At 44.6% G+C, this 24,958-nt stretch overlaps 1 protein-coding gene across 3 annotated transcripts; it reads right to left on the bottom strand.

Annotated features, from left to right (window-relative positions):
- Window positions 1-7,208: 7,208 nt before the first annotated feature.
- Window positions 7,209-17,953, bottom strand: LOC137536435 (zinc finger protein 271-like). 3 transcript variants are annotated; one of them, XM_068258638.1, is made up of 5 exons: window positions 17,877-17,953; window positions 15,266-15,453; window positions 15,042-15,139; window positions 14,570-14,927; window positions 7,209-9,467 (listed from the first exon to the last, which is right to left on the bottom strand). In XM_068258638.1, exons 2-5 carry the CDS (start codon window positions 15,378-15,380, stop codon window positions 7,558-7,560), a joined length of 2,481 nt encoding a protein of 826 aa, XP_068114739.1. In that variant the 5' UTR covers window positions 15,381-15,453; window positions 17,877-17,953; the 3' UTR covers window positions 7,209-7,557. The 3 variants fall into 3 exon arrangements, with proteins under 3 accessions (XP_068114739.1, XP_068114737.1, XP_068114738.1); XM_068258636.1 differs by having other exon boundaries at window positions 7,209-9,470; XM_068258637.1 differs by having other exon boundaries at window positions 7,209-9,470; window positions 15,266-15,482; window positions 17,877-17,945.
- Between the last annotated feature and the right edge of the window lie 7,005 nt (window positions 17,954-24,958).

The raw sequence follows: 24,958 nt of genomic DNA on the forward strand, positions 1-24,958 counted from the left end.
TTAAAGGGGAACTGAAGAGAGAGGTATATGGAGGCTGCCATGTTTATTTTCTTTTAAGCAATACCAGTTGCCTGGCAGCCCTGCTGATCCTCTGCCTCTAATACTATTAGCCATAGCCCCTGAACAAGCATGCAGCAGATCAGGTGTTTCAGACTTTAAGGTCAGCTCTGACAAGACTAGCTGCATGCTTGTTTCTGGTGTTATTCAGATACTACTGCAGAGAAATAGACCAGCAGGGTTGCCAGGCAACTGGTATTGATTAAAAGGAAATAAATATGGCAGCCTCCGTATACCTCTTACTTCAGTTCCCCTTTAAGAATGCATATCAAACGTATTTGCTTTCAAGGGCTTGAAAAGCATTGTACTGATAAGGTGTAAAATTATCTCATGAGAGAACTCTCAGGACGCAGGAGAAAAGCTAATTAAATATGGGCCTATATTTAACTGTAGAATCAGATTGTATGTGTCATAAGATCAACAACAGAGTGCAAAAGAAATATCTGGAAATGAAATATATTTCCCAGCAAGAACTCTGGTAGCAGAGGGAAGGGTCGTTTAATGAAGCGCTGTAGTGACATTTAGTAGGATGCAGTAAATAATTACAGTAATTTTCCTGACTTCAGCATCAGACACACTTCCTAAAGCTATATATCACTGTCCATTGGTATGTAGCCCTGCCCACCTTGTGATGCTTGCTTAGCTAAGTTGCTGTTCTGGGACTGTGATCTATTGGCCCTGGACATAATACTTTGATACAGTTTTTGTATAACAGGTTTGGATGAGTGGAGTACTTTGGGATAGACCTGGCCTTCATGAGGCTTGGAAGAGGTGATATCCCTAGTTCCGGATTGTACTTGTACCTTTGCAGGGTGGTCAGACAGAACAACTTATCTGATTGTGCCACTGCCTTGAGTTCCAGGCTCGTCATGTTGGCCTCATTACCCGGTCACCGCATGCCCATGATGCCAGGAATCTCTGGATGGCTTGGATCTCAGAAATATGGTGGGCGAGCAGGAATACAAAGAGAAGCAATCAGAGAGAAGAAAGAACTGGATGTGTGGCCATCAACACCAGGCGTAGGGATTTCCAAATTAATGTATTAGACTAATGTAGAGGATATACAGATATGTTTCCCATCTTTGGACCTCGTTACCTTATCATCTCCTGACCCTAATAACAGGTGGGGGGAGGCACTTAAAAATGTATATATATATAAAAAAAAAAACCAGTTTAAAAAAACAAACAAACAAACATATTTTGGGGAGATCACTGACCTGAGGAAGAGGCGAACTGCTGCAAAATGTGTTGTATGACCCTATCATGCTATAAATATTTTATTATTCCCATTAAGTCATAGTAGCCTTTTTATTTCTACAGGAAAAGTAAGCCAACTATAACTCTGCTTTCTAAACAGTTTTTTTTTAATACTTTTATACAATTTTGGGTGCCTCCCCCCACCTGTCATTACTGCTTACACCTCTGTTGGGAGGTTGTATCTTAAGCATGTTTTGCCTACAGGTACTAACCTAATTACCAGGAGTGCAACATGTGAGGATCTTCTTTGAGCCCGAGCAAGGCTGGGAATTTCTCTATAAGCTTTATTGCTTGCATTCTTTTACAACCTCTAAAGTGTGAGTAAATGTCCTTATCCTATATATCCCAGCATATTTTACTTGGCCCCTGGAAAATGACTATGAAATAGAATACATTAGACACAATTACTACACAAAGAAAGGCCTAGGTTATCCTGAAATAAACAAACTATATATACATATATTTACAAGCTAGATGCCCTTGGCCCTGGGGGTCTCAACCAGGAGTGCGAGTTGGGTCCATCTGTTTAAGGATAGATGTCTTGTTGATATTACTTGGTCTGGACGCCAGGAGTCTTCATTGGGGTTGGTTATGATTTTTTATTATTTTCTGTTTATATATTTTTATCCTTTGTAGGCCATCCCATACTGGCCATCGCTGATATGTGGCCGCCCATACGGGTGGGCCTTTAAATATTGTTGTTTTTGTGCCTGGTCCTCTCCCGACTGGCTGCCATATTTTGTGGACGCCAGTTGGGAGGGAATTGGTGCCGTGATGTTCTCGCCAGCCCAGACTGGCCGCCGTTATGAGCGGATGCCAGTCTGGGAAGGTGGGATCTTATTTTATGTTTTGAAACGTCCGGTGTTGTGCCGACACTATATGTGGCCGCCTGACACCGGGCGGATGATTTTTGAACCTCATGGTTCTTTTTCATTCATTTTTTATTCTTTTTTTATATTTTAAGATAAAAAAAAAAGATTTCAAGATTTCAAGAGTGAGGAGCATGTCCACCTTCTGCTTGAAAAATCAAAAAATGTATGCGTAGTCGGTATAGGCGATTTGATTGGAACGTCTATGTTCTTAGACGATTTTCCCTTCCAGGTTTCTTATGCTAAAGTTTTTTCGTGTACGCTATAACGTTACCTCATGCAAATTTTCGATGCGAATTATAGTGTATGTCAGTTTTTATGAAGTTTTTTGAAGGTAGGACATGCGCTTTTCTTATAGGTCGGCGTTCCGTCGACCATTTTAAAGTGATTGGAGGATAAATATAGATGCAGTTCCCCATCAGGTCCTCCATTTGATGGGAGGTCTAGTTGCAGGAACGTAACCTGTTTGGTAGACTACAGGGCGTCCAGACCATTCTGATTGGCTCCTGTCAGGAGCCTGTACTATTTAAAGCCAATTGTGTTTGTATGTTGTTAGAGGGCTTGTTAGCTTGAGAAAGAGAGGATGTTCCTCTCAAAATGTTGCACAGGCTTGCCCTTTGTAATATCTTTGATGCTTTAAATAAAGAAAGAGCTTGAAATACACTTGAAGACGGTGCTGAGTCTCTTCTCTTGGATGTATATATACAGTGATGACATGACTGCCTTATTAGAGTACCCCCGATTTCTGTAATCCTATGATTTGTGTCAGGGCCCTGTTAATCCTGGCTGGCACCAGCAATAGACACGGGCTCTTCTAGGGCATGGAGTCCAAGAGACTTCACTAGAGCACCCCACAAGGGCTGATGGGCCACCACCCTAGACTACTTTGCTGTCTGGTGGCCACCAGGTCCTTCCCCTGGGATTGCTCTACAGGTGGGGTAGACCAAACAAAAGGGATGGGCAGGAGTGATTGTTTTAGAGAGTCGAGAAGGACTGACTGAACAGAAGGGATGGGCAGCAATGATGGCCTGAGCTGGCTGGCAGACTGGCAGGAGGGAGCAAAGAAACTAGAGAACTTGGCAATGAGCGCTCCTAAATCTCAGCTGTCAGAGGAATAAATAATATTAAAAAGAGAAACATACATCTATAGACCAGACAGTGATAGGGAGCCAATATATAATGAGATGACTTTATTCTCTCATATAGTTACCAAAACATCACTACTGTTGGCTTACCACAATAAATGACAATTCATTAATCAGGCCTCCTTATGTGCAAGTAACATAAAATAATAGACATTCAGGCCCGGTGCACACCAAAACCCGCTAGCAGATCCGCAAAATGCTAGCAGATTTTTAAACACTTTTTTTTATTTTTATGCGGCGTTTTGCTAGCGTTTTGCGGATTGCTGCTGCGGATTTCAGTGTAACATATTTCATATATTGTTACAGTAAAGCTGTTACTGAACAGCTTCTGTAACAAAACCGCCTGGCAAAGCGCTCTGATCTGCCGTTTTTCAGAGCGGTTTGCGTTTTTCCTATACTTAACATTGAGGCAGAAACGCCTCCGCAATCCAAAAAATGCCTCACCCCGGGAGGATTCGTTTCTGCAAAACGCCTACCGCTGTGGTGTGCACACCCCCATTGAGATACATTACCCAAGCGTATCCGCAGCCGCAAGCGGCTGCAAAAGCGCTCAAAACGCCGCTCGGTGTGCCCCAGCCCACACAAGGACATTTCATAGATGTTAGTTATTTCTGCAGTTTATAGCTATGTCCCACACCTCTTTATGTCCCTGAAAGCCAGGCATACATCTAGAACCATTTAGGCTGCATGGTGGCGCAGTGGTCAGCACTCTCACCTTGCAGCACTGGGTCCCTGGTTCAAATTTCAGCCAGGGCACTATCTGTACAAAGTTTGTATGTTCTCCCTGTGTCTGCATGGGTTTCCTCTAGACACTCCGGTTTCCCCTAACATCCCCCAAAACTATACAGATAAGTTAAATGGCTTCCCCCCAAACTTGGCCCTAGACTATGATAGACATATGATGATGGTTAGGATTGTGAGCCTTTCTGAGGGATAGTTAAATTCAATTGGAACCGTAGTTTAAAAAAGAAAACAGATACTTGCCTAAGGAGAAGGAAGGAATCCTAATGAGCCTTCCCTGTCATCTCCTGTTGCCCTCGGTGCAGCGCTGTGCCCGGGAGCAGTATTTGTCTAAATTGGTCAAATACTGCTCCTTCTGCCAGGCGAAGGTGGCTTCGGAAAGTCTTCGGGAGCCCGAGTGCTCCTAGAGACAGGGCCGCACTTCACATGCGCAGAATGGAGCCACCTGTCTTTGGGAGGACTCGACTTCCGAAGTCCCCCGCGGTGGGGGATTCAAAAGGGGAGCCAGTGCTGCACCGAGGGCATCGGGAGAGGGAAGGCTCATTAGGATCCAGAGCCTTCCCTCTCCTTAGGTAAGTATGTTTTCTATTTTTTTAAACTAGCGGTTTCCATTGAATTTAAATGACTAGAATATATACTCTGTGCAGCTCTGCAGAAGATGTTGGTGTTATATAAATACTAAATAATAATAATAATAATAAATAATAACCACTGGTGTATAGTGAGCCTAAAGTTTAAATATTTTACAGAGCCACATCAATCTAATAAGCACACAGCCTGTTTTAGACTCTCTGGTCCTCATCAGTGCATGGCATGGATTGATATAGCTCTGTGGGCAAGGCTTGGACCAGTACTAAGGAATACCCAGACAGCCCATGGTGACCCAGAGACTATAAGAGGCTAAAAGAGACTGAAAAGACCTCCTGCATTATTGCAAATACCTTCTGTTTTAAGAAGGCAAAATTATATTTAGCATTGCTTTTTTCTAAAGGTACCCTAAGCAGTGCGTTAAAAGAGAAATCTGGACTTACCTGGGGCTTCCTCCAGCCCCTCATAACCCACGAGGTCCCCCGGCATCCTCCTGACTTCTGCCATGGGCCTGCTGGCGGCTCCAGTAATCCAGCGACTTCGGCTGAAGTTGCATATGTGCACCCCTGGCACGTCATCACACCTGTTGCCATAAGGGTCCAGCGCATGCGCGGTCTCTAAAGACTGAACCGCGCATGTGCAGGACCGTTATGGCGATCAGCATGATGACGCGCACCCCCCACGTAAGTCCAGATTTATTTTTTAGTGCACAGCTTAATAAGAGGGCTTTTCTGTCTCTTTTAACCACATAACCACATATACTCCCCTAGTGGTTCTGGGCCACCATGTGCTAACTAAAACTCTCCAAACTAAGAACATCCATAGCGCCTCTCACCAGTGTGATCTCTCCAGCAAATAAAAAGTTCCCACACCTACAAGTATAGGAGCCCTCCCAAGTATGAATAATGTGACGTCTGACAAGCTAGGATTTTTGTCTGAATAATGTGACACATTCTAAACGAGAATAGAGCTTTTCACCAGTGTGAGCAGGGCTGTGGAGTCGATACAAAAATCCTCCGACTCCAACAATGACTCCTCAGGTTAGGATTCCACTGACTCTTCTAATTTGCATATTACAATCTTGTTGATTGAAAGTATGTAACATAAAAGGCATCTTGTCACAGCCAACGCTTAGGAATTTTAAAGGACAACTAAAGTGAGAGGTATATAGAGGCTGCCATATTTAATCCCTTTTAAACAATTCCAGTTACTTAGCTATCCTGGTGATCCTCTGCCTCTAATACTTTTAGCCCTATTCCTTGGACGAGCATATAAAGATCGGGTGTTTCTGACATTGTCGGATCTGACAAGATTAGCTGCATGCTTGTTTCTGGTGTTATTTAGACACCACTGCAGACAAATAGACCAGCAACAAGTGCCAGGCAACTGGTATTGTTTAAAAGGAAATAAACATGGCAACCTCCATATTCTTCTCACCTGGGTTGCCTTTAAAGCTATATTAAGATGGCATCTGCTATTGGGAACAAAAAATTGACCAGGCCAGGAAACTGAAACTTTACCCTGCCAGCCATCCTGGCCTGTCATTGTCAACATGAATGCCCCAGTATGTTGTCTGTATAATAAGATTCACCAGAGCCCCATATCTGCAGAGTTCCAGCGTGTAGCCCTGCCACCTTGCAGAAAAAGGCCTCTACCTTTGCTATATCTGATATAGAAAAGACATGGGCCATTTTCTGCAAGCGGGAGATTTATGCATTGGAACCAAGCTGATACAGGGTTCCAGTGAATCTTATTAAAAACAATGTGTTGGGATACTCTAACTTTTAAGCATTAGTGTACCTCTGTGTATGTACACCAGAGATGCATTTTAACTAAACTTAAGATATTACTGTAGAGTAGCTGTTAAATAGAAATCAAAAGTAGTCCTTGGTAAGAGTACTTGTAGAGCAGAGGTGCCCACACTTTTTTTGGCTTCTGTGCTACTTTAAAAAATTAGCAAGTCAAAATGATCTACCTATGTACAATTTTAGGAGCACATTTGTATATACTGAATGGAAAGTGTAGTGGGGTCGGGATCTACCATAAGTCCTTTGCGATCTACCAATAGACCGCAATCTACCTAATGGACACCCCTGTTGTAGAGGGTACAGACAGGAACAAAGAACCTCTATCAGGTCCTATGCAATCTAACTGTGGGTACATGTAAGAGTGATGTGCAGGTACTCTGCAGGAGAATGAGGGGATTCTAACTCTATTACACAATCTTCATGTACAATCTGAACCAGGTTTATGGGTGATTGACAACACCTCTGTGATCAGTGTGCACAACATTCTCAGTGGATTCACAACAGCTCTGTGGGGAGTGCACATGTAGAGTATAGTACTACGGTGTATCTTAATTCAGTCACCAAACCCAATTTTAACATCATAATAAACTAACTGATTTCATGAGCAAAGGAAATGCATACATTTGCATACAACATTTGCATACACCTGCATCAACACAGAATAATTTGCATCTCATTTACCATCCCTACTAGTGACACAACTACACATCAGGCTTTACTCTTACAGCAGAGACGGTATTTATTATATATAAAGATTCCTGTGTACACATCAGATATACAGTCACAATTAGATAATTACTTTACAAATACAGGACTGCTTTATTGCAGCAGCAAAAGTAACTATTTTTTGATTGGTTTATTTCATTTTTGTGGAGTAATCATAGCTATTGCTGTATATTATTTATGATGACTATGATCTGAGAAATAGGACGTTATCATATTTTCTATTTTAATTACAGTTTAAATTTATTAGGAAGTGGAGAATTTTTTCCAGACTCCGACTCCAGGTAACCCAAAATTGCTCCAACTCCTAGACTCCGACTCCAAAGCCCTGAGTGTGAGTTCTCTGGAGTCTAACAAGCTCTGACTAGACTAATATAAAGGATAGGGACACACTGGCTTCTCACCACCGTGAACCCTCTGGTGTCTGACAAGTTCCGACTTACATATGAATGATTTACCACACTCAGGGCAAGACACCTCACCGGTGTGGACTCTATGATGTTTAACAAGCTCTGAATTTTCTCTGAATGATTTCCCACACTCAGAACAAAGATAGGGCTTTTCACCTGTGTGAACTCTTTGGTGTCTAACAAGTTCTGACTTAAATATGAATGATTTCCCACACTCAGAACAAGGGTAGGGCCTCTCCCCGGTGTGATCACTTTGATGTCTAACAAGTACTGATTGTAATCTGAATGATTTCCCACACTCAGAACATGAATAGGGCTTCTCACCAGTGTGAAGTCTCTGATGTCTCACAAGTTCTGACTTTAATATATATGACTTCTCACATTCAGAACAAGGGTAGAGCCTTTCTCTGCTGTGAATTTTCTGGTGTGTAACAAGTGATAATTTAGTTCTGAATGATTTCCTACAGTTAGAACAAGAATAGGGTTTCTCCCCAGTGTGAATACTCTGATGTCTGTCAAGCTCTGACTCAAGGCTGAATGCTTTCCCACACTCAGAACAAGAATAGAGACTTTTCTTCATGTGAACTTGCTGATGTTTTAAAAGTTCTGACTTCAATATAAAAACATTTGGACACTGAAAACAGGCATAGGGGCTTTCTTCTGTGTGAACTCTCTGGTGTCTAACAAGTTCTGAATTTGCATCAAACAATTTCCCACACTCAGAACGAGAATAGTGCTTCTCACCAAAGTGAATGCTCTGGTGTTTTACAAGTTCTGACTTTAACATATATGATTTCTCACACTCCGAACACGGATAGATACCTTGCCCAGTGTGAATACTCTGGTGTCTATCAAGTTGTGACTTCAATATGAAAGATTTACCACACTCAGAACAAGGATAAGGTCTCTCCCCAGTATGAATTCTTAAGTGTCTAACAATTTCGGAATTTGCTTTAAATGATTTCCCACACTCAGAACAAGAATATGGCTTCTCACCCGTGTGAACTCTCTGGTGTCTAACAAGGTCTGCCTTTAATATGAATGATTTCTCACACTCAGAACAAACATAGGGCCTCACCCCGGTGTGAAAACTTTGATGTCTAAGGAGCACTGACTGTATTCTAAATGATTCCCCACACACAGAACAAGAATAAGGCTTCTCACCAGTGTGAACTCTTTGGTGTCTAATCAGCTCTGACTTTAATATATATGACTTCTCACACTCAGAACAAGGATAGGGCCTCTCATTGCTGTGAATTTTCTGATGCGCTTTAAGAATTGCTTTTGTTTTGAATGATTTCCCACAGTTAGAACAAGAAAAGGGTCTCTCCGTAGAGTGAAGTCTCTGGTGTCTTATAAATTCTGACTTTAGTATGAAAGATTTCTCACACTCAGAACAATCATAGGGCATCTCTCCAGTGTGATCTTTCTGGTGATTAATAAGATACGATTTCCATTTAAAACATTTCCCACACTCTGAACATGACCATGGCTTGGGTGAGTGTGTCTTCTGGTGCGCAACAAGAGAGTCTTCAGATTTACACCACTTGCTGCATTCCATACACGGGAATATCTGACGTTCTGTGTGTGTGATATATGACTTATTACCAGAAGATTCCTCCACACAAGATGGATCTGTTACTGTACTGGCTCTTTGACATGAAAGGTGGTCATGTGATGTAATCACAGCTTGTGAGTTCTCATACATCTCTTCACAACTAGAGGGAGTAATATCTCCATCTGCCCTGTGACCTATGTGATGGGTGCTTCCAGTAAAAGAAAAACATTGTGTGTCACCATTATCTTCTGCAGCATCATCATCATGTGACATAAGATGACCATCCGAGGTGTCCCCGACATTGTGTGCCCCTACTGGAGAGAAAAATGCTACTGTTACACACGTGTTACCATTTCATGTACTGCAGTCAGGAGACATGTATGTTGGTCTAGTGGTCACCAGTGTCACCGATCTCTGTCACAACAAAATTCACTGAGTGGTTCCTTTAGAAATATGGTCACAATTCACTAAGCTCATCTCCTGTCTTTAACTACAATTTTGTGCTGTTTTTACTGTTTTCACCATGGTGGTAAACCATGTAGTATTCACTAAGCAATTTACCTCAGGCAAACCTAAAAAAAGGATTCTGTCTTTAAAGGGAACCTAAACTGAGAGGGATAAGGATGTTTCCTTTTAAACAATACCTGTTGCCTGGCAATCCTGCTGAGCTCTTCGAATGCAATAGTGGTTGAATCAAACACCTGAAACAAGCATGCAGCTAATCCAGTCTGGCTTCAGTCAGATAAACTGATCTGCATGCTTGTTCAGGGGCTGTGGCTAAAAGTATTAGAGACACAGGATCAGCAGGAGAGTCAGGCAACTGGTATTAATTTAAAAGGAAAAATCCATATCTTTCTCAGTTTAGGTTCCCTTTAAGTTAATGAGTGATTTCTAAAATTAAAGTTTCAATCCTTAAAATAACAAAATTCTAAAGTTAAAGACAGGAAAAGATAAATGCAAGTGTTAAGTGCGTTAGGAGTTATCACCTGGCCTGAGCTGTCATTGAGTGGAGTGTAACTACAAACCTGCAACGTGACGTGCAGGATTCTGAGCCATGTGCTTTCTTTTTTAATAGTTTACGTAGAAGGGGACTCCGTAAAAAGAGAACTATACACAGCAGGCACACGGAGAGAGACACCATGGGCCTGATTCACAAAGCGGTGCAAAGTGTTTGCACGCCTGTGAAAACCCCTGTATCACGCCTAAACTCAGTTTAGGCGTGATAAAATGAAACTCGCGCGAAGTATCGCCCAGCGCACAGTGCAGTTCGCGCGATGTGCCCATTAAAGCCTATGGGCGCTGCGCGCTGAATTGCGTGATTGCGCGCGCAAAACATTGCGCGTGGGACTTTGCACGCGATAAAGAGCAAAAGCGGTGCTAACTCAGCTTTGCACGGCTTATCACGCCTAAAGTCTTTTAGGCGTGATAACTGAGTTATCACCGCTTTGTGAATCGAGCCCTGTGTGTGTGTGTGTGTGTGTGTGTGTGTGTGTGTGTGTGTGTGTGTGTGTGTGTGTGTGTGTGTGTGTGTGTGTGTGTGTGTGTGTACATATTCGATATTCGCGGCGGCACAGCAAGCCCCAGTATAGGGAGCTAGTATAGAGACCCAGTATAGCTAATATAGTGCCCAGTGTGCCCCAGTATAGCTAGTATAGTGCCCCAGTATAGCTAGAATAGTGCCCCAGTATAGCTAGAATAGTGCCCCATGTGCCCCAGTATAGCTAGAATAGTGCCCCATGTGCCCCAGTATAGCTAGAATAGTGCCCCAGTATAGCTAGAATAGTGCCCCATGTGCCCCAGTATAGCTAGAATAGTGCCCCATGTGCCCCAGTATAGCTAGTATAGTGCCCCATGTGCCCCAGTATAGCTAGAATAGTGCCCCATGTGCCCCAGTATAGCTAGAATAGTGCCCCATGTGCCCCAGTATAGCTAGAATAGTGTTCCATGTGCCCCAGTATAGCTAGAATAGTGCCCCAGTATAGCTAGAATAGTGCCCCAGTATAGCTAGAATAGTGCCCCATGTGCCCCGTATAGCTAGAATAGTGCCCCAGTATAGCTAGAATAGTGCCCCATGTGCCCCAGTGTAGCGCCCCATGTGCCCCAGTGTAGGCCACCCTCCCCCCCGCGGCCGCCGCTCCTGTTACCTTATGAGCTGGCGGCCGCTTCCTGTCACAGATTCCCGTAGCCGCTCTCCTCCGTACAGCATCTTCTATTTACAGCAGCGCGTCGCACGGCTGCTGTAAGGAGGGAAGGAGGCGGGCAGCGGTTCCCATGGTAACGGCGAACGCCGCTACAGGAAGCCGCTGCCCCGCCTCCTTCCCTCCTTACAGCAGCCGCACAGGAAGCGCTGCTGTAATAGGAGATGCTATACGGAGGACAGCCGCTACTGGGGGAATCAGTGACAGGAAGCGGCCGCCAGCTCATAAGATGACAGGAGCGGCGGCCGCGGGGGGAGAAGGGGCGAGAGGCCAGACCCGCCGCGGCCCAGCTGGCAACTGCCCACGGACCGGCAGTGGGCCGCGGCCCGGTGGTTGGGGACCCCTGGTGTACAGTATCTCCCTCATTTGTTGGTACTATGATGTTATACTGAGGAATGGAGATGGACCTTTCATATGGTGTACAGTATCTCCTCCTCATTTGTTGGCACTATGATGTTATACTGAGGAATGGAGATGGGCCTTTCATATGGTGTACAGTATCTCCTCCTCATTTGTTGGTGCTATGATGTTATACTGAGGAATGGAGATGGGCCTTTCATATGGTGTACAGTATCTCCTCCTCATTTGTTGGCACTATGATGTTATACTGAGAAATGAAGATGGGCCTTTCATATGGTGTAATGTATCTCCTCCTCATTTGTTGGCGCTATGATGTTATACTGAGGAATGGAGATGGGCCTTTCATATGGTGTACAGTATCTCCCTCATTTGTTGGTGCTATGATGTTATACTAAGGGATGGAGATGGGCCTTTCATATGGTGTACAGTATCTCCTCCTCATTTGTTGGCACTATGATGTTATACTGAGGAATGGAGATAGGTCTTTCATATGGTGTACAGTATCTCCTCCTCATTTGTTGGCACTATGATGTTATACTGAGGAATGGAGATAGGTCTTTCATATGGTGTACAGTATCTCCTCCTCATTTGTTGGCACTATGATGTTATACTGAGGAATGGAGATGGACCTTTCATATGGTGTACAGTATCGCCTCCTCATTTGTCGGTACTATGATGTTATAGTGACGAATGGAGATGGACCTTTCATATGGTGTACAGTATCTCCTCCTCATTTGTTGGCACTATGATGTTATACTGAGGAATGAAGATGGGCCTTTCATATGGTGTAATGTATCTCCTCCTCATTTGTTGGCGCTATGATGTTATACTGAGGAATGGAGATGGGCCTTTCATATGGTGTACAGTATCTCCCTCATTTGTTGGTGCTATGATGTTATACTGAGGAATGGAGATGGACCTTTCATATGGTGTACAGTATCTCCCTCATTTGTTGGTGCTATGATGTTATACTAAGGGATGGAGATGGGCCTTTCATATGGTGTACAGTATCTCCTCCTCATTTGTTGGCACTATGATGTTATACTGAGGAATGGAGATCGGCCTTTCATATGGTGTACAGTATCTCCTCCTCATTTGTCGGTACTATGATGTTATAGTGACGAATGGAGATGGGTCTGTCATATGGTGTACAGTATCTCCTCTGTAACACCAAGGTGTAAGGTGTATCTGCCCGCCTCTGGGATCAATGATTATGATGGGGAGTCCAAATCGGGTAAGAGGTCCATCAATCCTCCCTTCTAAAATCCAGAACAGCCAAAACAATCCCAGCTAGGACTCGACCCTCAGCGGATGTATATCCAATCAATTTTATTGCATTTCACTTGCGGTAGTTCAAAGCATAAAAGCCAGCATGCCGTTTTGGGCCAAGGGCACTTGGCCTGAAACGTCATGTTGGCTTTTATGCTTTGTACTACCGCAAGTGAAATGCAATAAAATTGATTGGATATACATCCGCTGAGGGTCGAGTCCTAGCTGGGATTGTTTTGGCTGTTCTGGACAGTATATTCTCCTTATTTGTTGGGAACATGATGTTGTACTGAGGAATGACAATGGCTCTCATATATGTATTCACAAATAATTAACAGTTAAACACAAAGGGCTGGATTCACTGAGACAAATAGCATGCCTTATCAGAGTTAACACGCCTTAACAGAGCTAATACGCCGTATCAGAGTTAACACGACTCATCAGAATGCACACACCTTATCCGAGTCAACATGCCTTATCAGAGTAGTATAGCGAGTGCTACAAACTTATGCCTGCTAATTGGCAATGACAAAAGTTCCACCCTGAGCCCCTGCGGGTCCAATCACTTTAAAAGGACATTATCCCCGCACTTTGATTGGCCCAATAGGCTGCCTGTCACTTGACAGAAAACTTGACAGGCAGACTATTGGGCCAATCAAAGTGTGGGGATAATGTCCTTTAAAGTGATTGGACCCGCAGGGGCTCAGGGCAGGATGAGTGGAGATCTAGTCATTGCCAATTAGCAGACATAAGTTCGAAGCACTCGCTATGCTAGTCTGATAAAGTGTGTTAACTCTGATAAGGCGTGTTAATTCTGATAAGGCTCTTTGATAAGGCATGCTATTTGTCTTAGTGAATCAAGTCCTTTCACACCAAACACATTGAGAAAACCCTTTAATGTAAAAAAAAAAAAACATAAGAAATACAAAAGGCTTTTCTTTTTATGATTTATGATATTTTTCAGGTCTTGGGTCAAGAAAAGAGACCGAAGGGCAGCAATCTTTTTGGTGTCTCTGCAAAACATCTATTGAGAAACCTCCCTCTGTATCACTCTCCTGGTGATAATTGAGGGATTAATAGAGTGGGTATGAGGAATGTAAATGATGCACATCCTGCGCTTTTCTCTAACGTATGCCCTGGCTCTGCAGCCACAACTAGGACTCAATTTCTTCAGCCTGCAGCCAGCTTTGGAATTCTAAAACATACAGGAAGCTTAAAGTGCTCTTCTTTGTAGCCTTGGCAACAGAGCTTTGTACATTCTGTTAGGAGTACTCTGGCTGCGAGTGTCCAGATATTTACACTCTGCTGCAGTAGGAATTAGCTGCACAGAGCAGGAGCCTTTGGAATACAATTCCCACACCTGCACTAATCCACTGACTGGAAGAAAATTATGCAAATGCTAGCTGCTCTTTTATGTGTTAGAATCGCTGTGGCATGACTGTGTTTTATTTGTACATAGAAGAAAGTAAGGAACACAATTAGCTTCCACAATATATAGAGTAGCACAGAAAGCCCTGATTTTCTAACTAAGCTTGTAGATGTGGAAAAAAAACCATCGTGAGAATAGTTTGGTGATAATTACTTACTTGTGCTGATATCCACAGAAAATTCCTCCTCTTTAATCTTCCTCATCATTTCACTGCCTTTCGTGGATTGTTGATCACTCCATACATACGTCTCTTCTTCCTCTTTAATTGTCTTCATCATGTCATCCTCCGCCATAGACTGCTGGTCACTCATCACATACATCTCTTCTTCCTTTTTAATTGCCATTTTAAATTTACACTCCTCTGTAGACTGCTGATCACTCATCATATATGTCTCCTCTTCCTCTATAATTTTAATCTTGAAATTGTCCTCCTCTGCAGACTGCTGATCACCCCTCACATACGTCTCTTCTTCTTCCTGTTTAACCTCAATTTTCATATTAGTACATCCAACAACCTAAACGCATCAGATAAAACAACACATTGTTTAGGAAAAATAAAAAAGTCCAGAAAAATATAGCCTCCTACAGTTTGAAGACACTTTGAGTTGTAGATCCAGAGTTCCACCTACCTGATAATGGTGGGGGGTAGTGTGATCTTCCTCTGCACAATCCTGGGAACAAAGAGCACCTGTACATCTCTCTGGTGGGTTTCCGTTACTGGATCCATCTGTAGGAAACACACACACACACACTAAATTAATACATTGCTTCTATGTGTTTATCAGATGATGGGGATCTAGGTGGACCCTCTGTACTGCCCTCTCCTTTACATGAAATCAAAGTCTCCTCTTACCTGGTGATGAGAGGGGTGGCTGGTTTTCCATCATGATGACCTTGTAGAGATCCTTGTGTCCTTCTATATACTGCCCCTCCTTCACAGATAAACAGACAGGGACATCCTGACACATTTCAGTCACATGGCTCTGTCTTCTCTTCCATCCTCACTGATCTGGTCATGTGATCTGTACAGGACACTCCTCTCTGTACATTGGTAATAAAGTGGGAAATACCTGGTGATAAATAATGCATCCACAGCTTCCATCCATAGTTGCCATATATCAGATAGGGAGTGCTGTGCAGTGACATTGGGCTTGATTCACTAGAAGACAAATAGCATGCCTTATCAAAGTTAGCACCCCTTATCAAAGTTAACATGCCTTATCAGAGTAGCATAGCCAACGTTTGCCTGCTAATTGGCAATGACGAGAGCTCCACTCGTCCTGCCCTGAGCCCCCGCGGGTTCATAGCGCTCGCTATGCTACTCTGATAAGGCGTGTTAACTTTGATAAGGCGTGCTAACTTTGATAAGGCATGCTATTTGTCTTAGTGAATCAATCCCATTATGAGGCTGAATAGTAACTCGTATTCAGATGAGGATTATATATTAGATGTATCACATACAGTCTGACAGAGGATGGATACTGAGGAGAAAGTCTGGCCAGAGCTCCAGTCCTCATAGACAAGTCTTTATTTACACCCCAGAACACAAGAAATGCTGCACTGTGGTGGAGATAAAGAGCAAAGAAGTACTATGTAGTGATATAGTGACATGAGAGGTGTGGTCAGACACTACTAGGCTGTTAGTTGTCTGTATTCACCATGTGATCACAGGTGGCATAAGGGGGTGGGGCAATAGAGCTCATGCAAGGCAGGAAATGGGTCTTGGTTCTTATTATGGTCAATGTAGAAGAGCAGGGCATAAACAGATGATATTAGGGTGGTATGATAAGAATAGCATGACACTGCCGGAAGGAGCAACACAAAGCCAAACCATAATACAGATAAATGTGGGAAAGGCATTAATACCTCATCAAAACCATGCCTTTGCTCTCGGTCTATGTTCTGTTCATCAGCATCTACTGTTTAACTCCAGTATAATTATGTATTTATATAGCACTGACATCTTCTGCAGCAATATACAGAGTACATAGTCATGTCCTGGACTGTCCTCAGAGGAGACCACAATCTAATCCTACCATAGTCTAATGTTCTTTCATACTATTATGAATATGTATTTTAATAGCATTGATTTCTTCTGCAGCACTTTAGAATACATAGTCATGTCAGTGACTGTCTTCAGATAAGCTCACAATCTAATCCTACCGCAGTCATAGCCTAATGCCCTACCATATTATTATTATGTATATATAGCACTGACATCTTCTGCAGCACATTACAGAGTACATAGCCATGTCACTGACTGTCCTCTGAGGAGCTCACCATCATATACCTGCCACAGTCATAGTATAATGTCCTCCCCCAGGCCGTGTAGAGTGTTGGTAGCAAAGTGTATACTTACCTGAGCTCCCCTGGACCGTGTTGGCAGCAGAGCGTATACTCACCCGAGCTCCCTCGGACCGTACAGAGTGTTGGCAGCTGAGTGCATACTCACCTGATCTCCCCCAGACCGTGTAGAGAGTTGGCAGCAGAGCATGTACTCACCTGAGCTCTCCCGGACTGTGCAGAGTGTTGGAAGCTGAGTGCATACTCACCTGAGCTACCCCAGAACGTGTAGAGAGTTGGCAGCAGAGTGTGTACTCACCTGAGCTCTCCCGGACTGTGCAGTGTTGGCAGCAGAGTGTATACTCACCTGAGCTTCCCTGAACCATGTAGAGTGTTGGCAGCAGAGTGCATACTCACCTGAGCTCCCGCAGACCGTGTAGAGAGTTGGCAGCAGAGCGTGTACTCACCTGAGCTCTCCCGGACTGTGCAGAGTATTGGCAGCAGAGTGCATACCCACCTGAGCTCTCCCGGACCGTGCAGAGTGTTGGAAGCAGAGCGTATAATCACCTCAGCTCCCCTGGACCATGTAGAGGGCTGGCAGCAGAGCGTGTACTCACCTGAGCTCACCCAGGCCGTGCAGAGCAGCACAGCGTATACTCACCTGAGCTCCCCCGGACCATGCAAAGTGTTGGCAGCAGAGCTTACTCTCACTTCTATGCGGCTGCAATCCTCCAGTGTCTTCTCTCCATCGCAGCCGGGGTGCCTGTACCTCATCACCTGGTGGCAAGGTAAGTACGTTACATGCTCACATACATGATTGGGTCACAGGCACCCTGGTGGCGATGGAGAGAAGGAAAGATGGAGAAGTATGCCAGCGGACAGGTGAGTGTACTCTCTGCTTCCAGCACTCTACACAGCTCAGTGAAGCACATGGATGGGAGAGACAGGGCAGAAGGTGGCAGCTCCACAGATTTGTAATAGATTTCATTCTGAAATAATTTATTGGAAATCTGTGCACAGTTAGTGTGTGACAGCAATAGAGATTCCTCTCTGATCAGATGTCAATCTGAGAGGGATCTATTGCTATTTATTATAGTGCCATTCAGAGTCTATCTGATGCTTGAATCTGGTGCCCATCGACAAGTGTATAGCCACTGTTATTATTCTCTCTTTCTTATTACCTCCTTTGTTTTCAGGCCTTGCGAAGGTTCCTCTCTGGTCCCCTTCCTCACCTCTCAGCTATAGCTTCCTGTATGTGTATCCCACCCCTTGCTATCCTCCACCCCCTCCCCTTTCTCTGCGTTCCACGTGGGATATGTGAGGGCACCATCTTGTGGAGAATAGAGGCATTGCAGTCATCCTTGAATTGCCTTCTGCTACACAATGGGCTCTATTCAGAAAAGGGTACCGCAAGTTTTCCGCTCAAAACAGCGGATTTTCCTGTCCATTTAGCAAAGTGGGCATTCATAAAAGCTGTTCCCGCATGAAAATCTACAATCCCCCAGCAGAGCGAGAAATTTCCGCCTTCTCCAATGTTTTTCTAGATTTATCTAGAAAAAAGTAACAAAATGGCCATTCATAAAGATCAGAGGAAGCGGTATGTGGACGGGAAATACCGCTTCCTCTGATTTTGCGGATTACATACAAGTGAATGGGACAGACCTCCCAGAGAGAGCAGTGCACGGAGGGACTCTGCCGGCTGAAGTGTTTCCGCATGCCTTCCGACAGCTTACCGCCAGCCTTCAGCGGGAGATCTCCGCACTTGCATCGCAGCTGGCAACATTTTTTTGAATGACCACCCAGAAGTCTAAAATACTGCTGCGGTATTTTACCTCCAGGAGTTTTTTCACCACAACTTTTTTATGAATAGAGCCCAGTATGTCTCAATCATCATACAGGTTCATGCTTTTTGATAATAAGAAAAGGGACACATTTTAAATACATGCCCCTTTAAAGAGAACCTGTTATTTTATTTTTTTTAAACTGCCCCTGGGGGGGGGGGGGGGGGGCACTTACCTCAAGAGGGGTAAGTTTCTGGATCTTAAAGGGAACTTGAGTTAGGGAATTACTAATAAACTATACAATCCTTGTCCATGGACAACGTTGACGACTTTTTTGTGTAGGGAGGAGGTGGCAGCACAATGCATGACTAATGATTAACAAAATACTTAATTATACTATTTAAAAAATATTGTTTTGGGCTGTTGCATCTTTCCCATTTTGCCCCCAAAGCCCCCCCAAAATGCCCCCCCCCCCCCTCCACCACCACTGTAAGTTCACCATTTCTTAAAATAGTACAAATCTCCTCAGATATTCTGTGGTCTTCCAGTATGATTGTGTTGCATTGGGATGCTGCAGTTGCTCTGCAGAGACCAGAATGAACCAAAAGAATGTTTCCCATAGACATGTATTAGACATGTATGGTCTTCAGATACAGGACCTACCTGAATACTGAGATTTGGTAGCTGGTTGGTTGAACAGGCTTGCAGTGAACATTACTGAGCAGAACCTCCACAAATAGTGCCAATCACTACCATGCCCCCCGATCAGTTGTGTCAAATACATAAAAAAAAAGCATGACTGTCAGGGCCGGATTTGTACTATTTACCACCCAAGGCAGCTGTCAGCAGCCACTCCCTTCTGTATAGATACCTAGATGCCCCCCCCCCTCCCCAGTATAGGTAGCCCGTTGAACATTCCCTCCAGTATAGGTAACCAGATGACCTTTCCCCCTCCTCCAGTTTGATAGCCTGATGATTCCTTCCTTCCAGTATAGGTATCCTGAGGACCTCTCCCCTCCTTCCCTCTAGTATAAGAAGCCAGATGACCCTCTAGGTAGCAAGGTGACCCTTTCCCCCAGTGTAGCCAGCTGTCCACCCACCCTTGATCCAGTGGTGCCCTACACCATGTGGCCTTCCATAAATTTGTGACCATTGGGACACCACAGTGGAAGATGCCAGGCCGCAATTATTTCTCTAAAAAGGCGATACCCAAACTGTACCATGAAGTTGAGAGGCAAGTGGTGTCATCTCTGGCACACAGTGTTGGGTCAAGGGTCCATCTGACAACGGATGCCTGGTCTGCCAAGCACGGTCAGGGCAGGTACATTACTTACATTGATTATAATGATCCGTCACAGTAGGCAGATTTTACAAGCATAGGTATGGGAGGTATAGCCTCCAAACCAATGTATACGATACTACTCTGTCCAACTGCCCTGAACACAACCAGTTAACGATAACTTCAAACAATAATAAGAAATTGGTCTCAAGTGTAATCAAAAATACAAATATATTTATTATATCAAAAGGTAGGAGTAAAAAGGGGTAGGGCAATTAAAAACTAGGGAAGGAATATTGCGGAGTCAGCATATGCAATATACATGGCCGGCCATACAATCAAAACAGACCACTCACTCCACGCATACAGATATCCCCCCATGCAACCTAATAAAATTCAGCGCTGAGGTAATCTTCGCAGGGAGACAGAAAACAAAGTCCATCAACCTTCTAATATTTCATCACAGGAGGACACAATGTAACAAGGATTACACTTGAGACCAATTTCTTATTATTGTTTGACATTACTTACACAGCCCATTGGTTCAACCTGGTGACCGCTGGCAAGCAGAGAGTACATGGCTGTGCAGCGGACCAACTTGTGACACCTCTACGGCTTGCAGGAAGGCCTCCTGCCACCTGCTCTCCTTCTCCTCCTACTCCTCCTGCTACATCCTCTTCACTGTCCTCCTCCTCCTTGCCTGAGTGGCAGTACAACTCTACTGGTGCTGCGATCTTCTCTCCAGCTACACCTCCCCAGAGCCTATGCTGCATGCCAGGTGGTACAACAGTGGCACGCCATCTTAGACATGTCTTGGCTCAAAGCAGAGAGTCACACTGGAGCAGCAAACAGGTGGATCAGTGGCTGACCCCGCATCAACTGGAGATCGGCAAGGTGGTGTGTGACAACTTCAGCAATCTCATTTTGGCTTTGAATTTGGGAAAGTTGACACATGTACCCTACATGGCCCATGTGCTCAATCTAGTAATTTAGAGATTTGTGTGTAAGTATCCTGGCTTACAGGACATCCTGAAGCAGTCCAGGAAGTTGTGTGGGCATTTCAGGCGGTCTTACACGGCCACGGCATGCTTGGCCGATATTCAGCGGAGAAAGAACTTGCCGGTGAGACACGCTTGATTTGCGATATCCCGACTCGCTGGAATTCAACCTTCCTTATGTTTAGCCACCTGCTACAACAGGAGAAAGCCGTCAAACAGTATCTCTACAACTACAGTAGAAGGACACACTCTGGGGAGATGGGGATGTTCTGGCCGAAGTACTGGACACTCATGCGAAATGCCTGCAGGCTCATGCGGCCTTTTGAGGACGTGACCAACCTGGTGAGTCGCAGTGAAGGCGCCATCAGCAACTTGATCTCATATGCTTTCTTCCTGGAGCGTGCCGTGCGTAGAGTGGTAGATCAAGCTGTGGAGGAGCGTGAACAGGAACAGTTACAGGAACAGGAGGAAGAGTTGTGGGATCAATTCTCAGAACCAGATGTTTCCTCAACACCTGTGGCAGCACAGAGGAGGGGGAAGGAGGAGGAGGAAGAGTCATGTGGGGAATAGAAGTCAGATGATGAGGAAGGTGGTTTTTTTGGAGGAGGAGGCGGAAGAACAACCGCAGCAGGCGTCGCAGGGGGCTTGTGCTGCTCAACTTTCCCATGGTATTGTTCGTGGCTGGGGGTAGGAGGAGAATTTACCTGACGTCGCTGAGGAAGAGCAAGAGGAGATGGATAGTACGTCTGCATCCAAATTTGTGCAGATGGCATCTTTCATGCTGTCCAGCCTGGTGAGGGACCCCTATATAAAAAAACTCAAGGGGAATGAGCTGTACTGGGTGGCCACACTACTAGACCCTCGGTATAAGCACAAAGTGGTGGAGATATTTCCAAATCACCAGAAGGCAGAAATGATGCAGCACTTGCAGATCAGGTTGGCAACTATGCTTTACAGTGCGTTTAAGGGTGATGTCACAGCACAATGGAATAAAGGTGCCACTGCCAGTAACCCTCCTCCCATGTCCACGAAGGCAAGGGCAGGACGCTCTAGCGATCTCATGGTGATGTTGGACATGCAGACATTCTTTAGTCCAACGCCTCGCCTTAGCCCTTCCGGGTCCACCCTCCACCAACGCCTGGACTGGCAGGTAGCCGACTACCTGGCCTTAACTGCGGATGTAGACACTCTGAGCGGCGATGAACCCCTGTACTACTGGGTGTGCAGGCTTGACCTGTGGCCAGAGCTGTCCCTATTTGCCATCCAACTTCTGTCTTGCCCTGCCTCAAGCGTCCTGTCAGAAAGGACCTTCAGCGCAGCTGGAGGCATTGTCACTGAGAAGAGAAGTCGCCTAGGTCACAAAAGTGTTCAGTACCTCACCTTTATCAAAATGAATGAGGCATGGATCCCGGAGGGCTACTGCCCGACCGAAGACTAACTCAGTCCCCACACACAGCATCTCTGCCTGCACGCCGTGTGACTGCCTGCCCCAAGACTAAGTCGCTCCCCTCACAGCATCTCTGTCTGCAGGCCGCTTGACTGCCTTTTCCGTCACCACCAACACGGTCTAGGACTCCAGGTGGATTCCTGAATTTTTAAGGCCGCTGCTAGCAGCTGCAACAACAAAACAAACGGCATGTACATGTGTCAATTCCCCTTCGTGATCGTAACTTTGCCGTGGTGAAGGGGCTTGCGTATCACAATAAAGCAATGACCGCCGGCTATAAAAGTGTTGGGGGGCACACCTGACCCAAGATAATATGGTCTTTGCCTCATTGTGGACAGACCAAATTAGATCAGCTGGACAGTCACTGTTGGTCTATCATTGAGCTACCTCAGCCTGGCGACCATATGGGCTTGAAAATCGCCAAGGCCTGCACTCTCGCAATGTTGTTTTAAAGCACTTTATGCCTGCAATTTAGCATTGCAATGTGATTTCTGCCCTTAAAACGCTGCTGTGCGTCAAATCCAGATTTTTCCCCGGGACTTTTGGCATGTATCCCACTCTTCCATGAAAAAACTCAGGTGTTAGACGCCTTGAGACATCTTTTCCATCACTTTGGTGGCCAGCATGAATCTTTCTAGTTTTCAAAGTTCGCATCCCTATTGAAGTCTATTGCGGTTCAAAAAGTTTGTGTGAACCGAACTTTTTGCGGTGGTTCGCGTTCGAGGTTCGCAAACCGAAAACCGGAAGTTTGAGCCATCTCTATTGTATGCATCAATATTTACCACCATTTCAGGAACTCTCTAAATCCTAGGTTTTAAAAAAAAAGTTAATCAATAGTGTTCCTTTAAAGCATTCCTGAAGGCAAAAAAGGGTGAAAAGTGGATACTTACCTTAGTAGTTACATAGTTATTTTGGTTGAAAAAAGACATACGTCCATCGAGTTCAACCAGTATAAAATACAACACCAGCCCGCTCCCTCACATATCCCTGTTGATCCAGAGGAAGGCGAAAAAACCCTTACAAGGCATGGTCCAATTAGCCCCAAAAGGGAAAAATTCCTTCCCGACTTCAGATGGCAATCAGATAAAATCCCTGGATCAACATCATTAGGCATAACCTAGTAATTGTAGCCATGGATGTCTTTCAATGCAAGGAAAACATCTAAGCCCGCTTTAAATGCAGGTATAGAATTTGCCATAACTACTTCCTGTGGCAATGCATTCCACATCTTAATCACTCTTACTGTAAAGAACCCTTTCCTAAATAAATGGCTAAAACGTTTTTCCTCCATGCGCAGATCATGTCCTCTAGTCCTTTTGAGAAGGCCTAGCTACAAAAAGCTCATCCGCCAAACTATTATATTGCCCTCTGATGTATTTATACATGTTATTTAGATCTCCTCTAAGGCGTCTTTTCTCTAGACTAAATAAACCCAGTTTATCTAACCTTTCTTGGTAAGCGATACCTTCCATCCCACGTATCAATTTTGTTGCTCGTCTCTGCACCTGCTCTAAAACTGAAATATCTTTTTTGTAATGTGGTGCCCAGAACTGAATTCCATATTCCAGATGTGGCCTTACTAGAGAGTTAAACAGGGGCAATATTATGCTAGCATCTCGAGTGGGAAGCCCAGATCCTCTTACACCCCACACTTCCAGTGCTGGGTCCCACTAATCATATTTAACAAGAGCTTGTTGAATATTTGTCTTGTGGACGCACTCTTGCTGTGTTTGTGTACACACAGGCTGGGCATGCAGGAGTATGGTCTGCACATGTCTGGTAAAGCAAAACTGCTGTACATGGCTTTTTTCCTCCTTGCAGGAGTGCTTCATATCTCTTGGGAGTACGCAGATCTTACTCTCATATGCCCAGTACACATAGGCCCACAGTGAAGGCTGTGGGCTTGAGGATAATCTGGGAAGACTCTGGACCATTCTGAGGCTTCCTACTACTTATGTCATTATCATCCCCCCTCTACATCACTTTACTTTAAAGAACAACTGAAGCAAGAGGGATATGGAGGCTGCCATATTTATTTCCATTTAATCAATGCCAGTTGCCTGGCTATCCTGCTGATCCTCTGCCTCTAATGCTTTTAGCCATAGCTCCTGAACAAGCATGCAGGAGATCAGATTTTTCTGACATTATTGCCAGATTAGCCACACTTGTTTCTGCTGTCATTCAGACACTACTGCAGCCAAATAGATCAGCAAGGCTGCCAGGCAATTGGTATTGTTTACAAGGAAATAAATATGGCAGCCTCCATATTCTTCTCACCTCAGTTGTCCCCGTTAAGAGGGCTTGCTTCGCAGTCTCTTTTAGACTTCTTTCGAGAGACTGCGATGCACAGGGTGAAGGAGGGGGGGGGGGGTATTGGTGTGTGTGTGTGTGTATAGAATAGGACAACTGATGCCCAGGGGAGCTGTACATGAGAGAAGGGGTCTGCTGTACATGCATAGGGGGAGCATATATAAAACCATCCTGGCTGCCTATCATGCGGTCATGAATCATGACCGTGTGAGTATATATAGGCAGATGCTGCAATATTATCCTTAGTTTAGCCTTGCAGTGCTGGGTCCCCAATTCGAATCCCAGCCAGGGCACTATTTGCAACAGAGTTTGTATGTTCTCTCTGTGTGCCTTAGTAGGTTTCCTCTAGGCACTCTGGTTTTCTCCCACATCCTAAAAACATACAGTTAAGGTAACTGGCTTCTCTAGAAAATTCAATAATTCAATAAAACTGCAAATAAGTTTGCAG

This window comes from Hyperolius riggenbachi, chromosome 10 (genome assembly GCF_040937935.1).
Source record: "Hyperolius riggenbachi isolate aHypRig1 chromosome 10, aHypRig1.pri, whole genome shotgun sequence".
NCBI lineage: Eukaryota > Metazoa > Chordata > Amphibia > Anura > Hyperoliidae > Hyperolius > Hyperolius riggenbachi.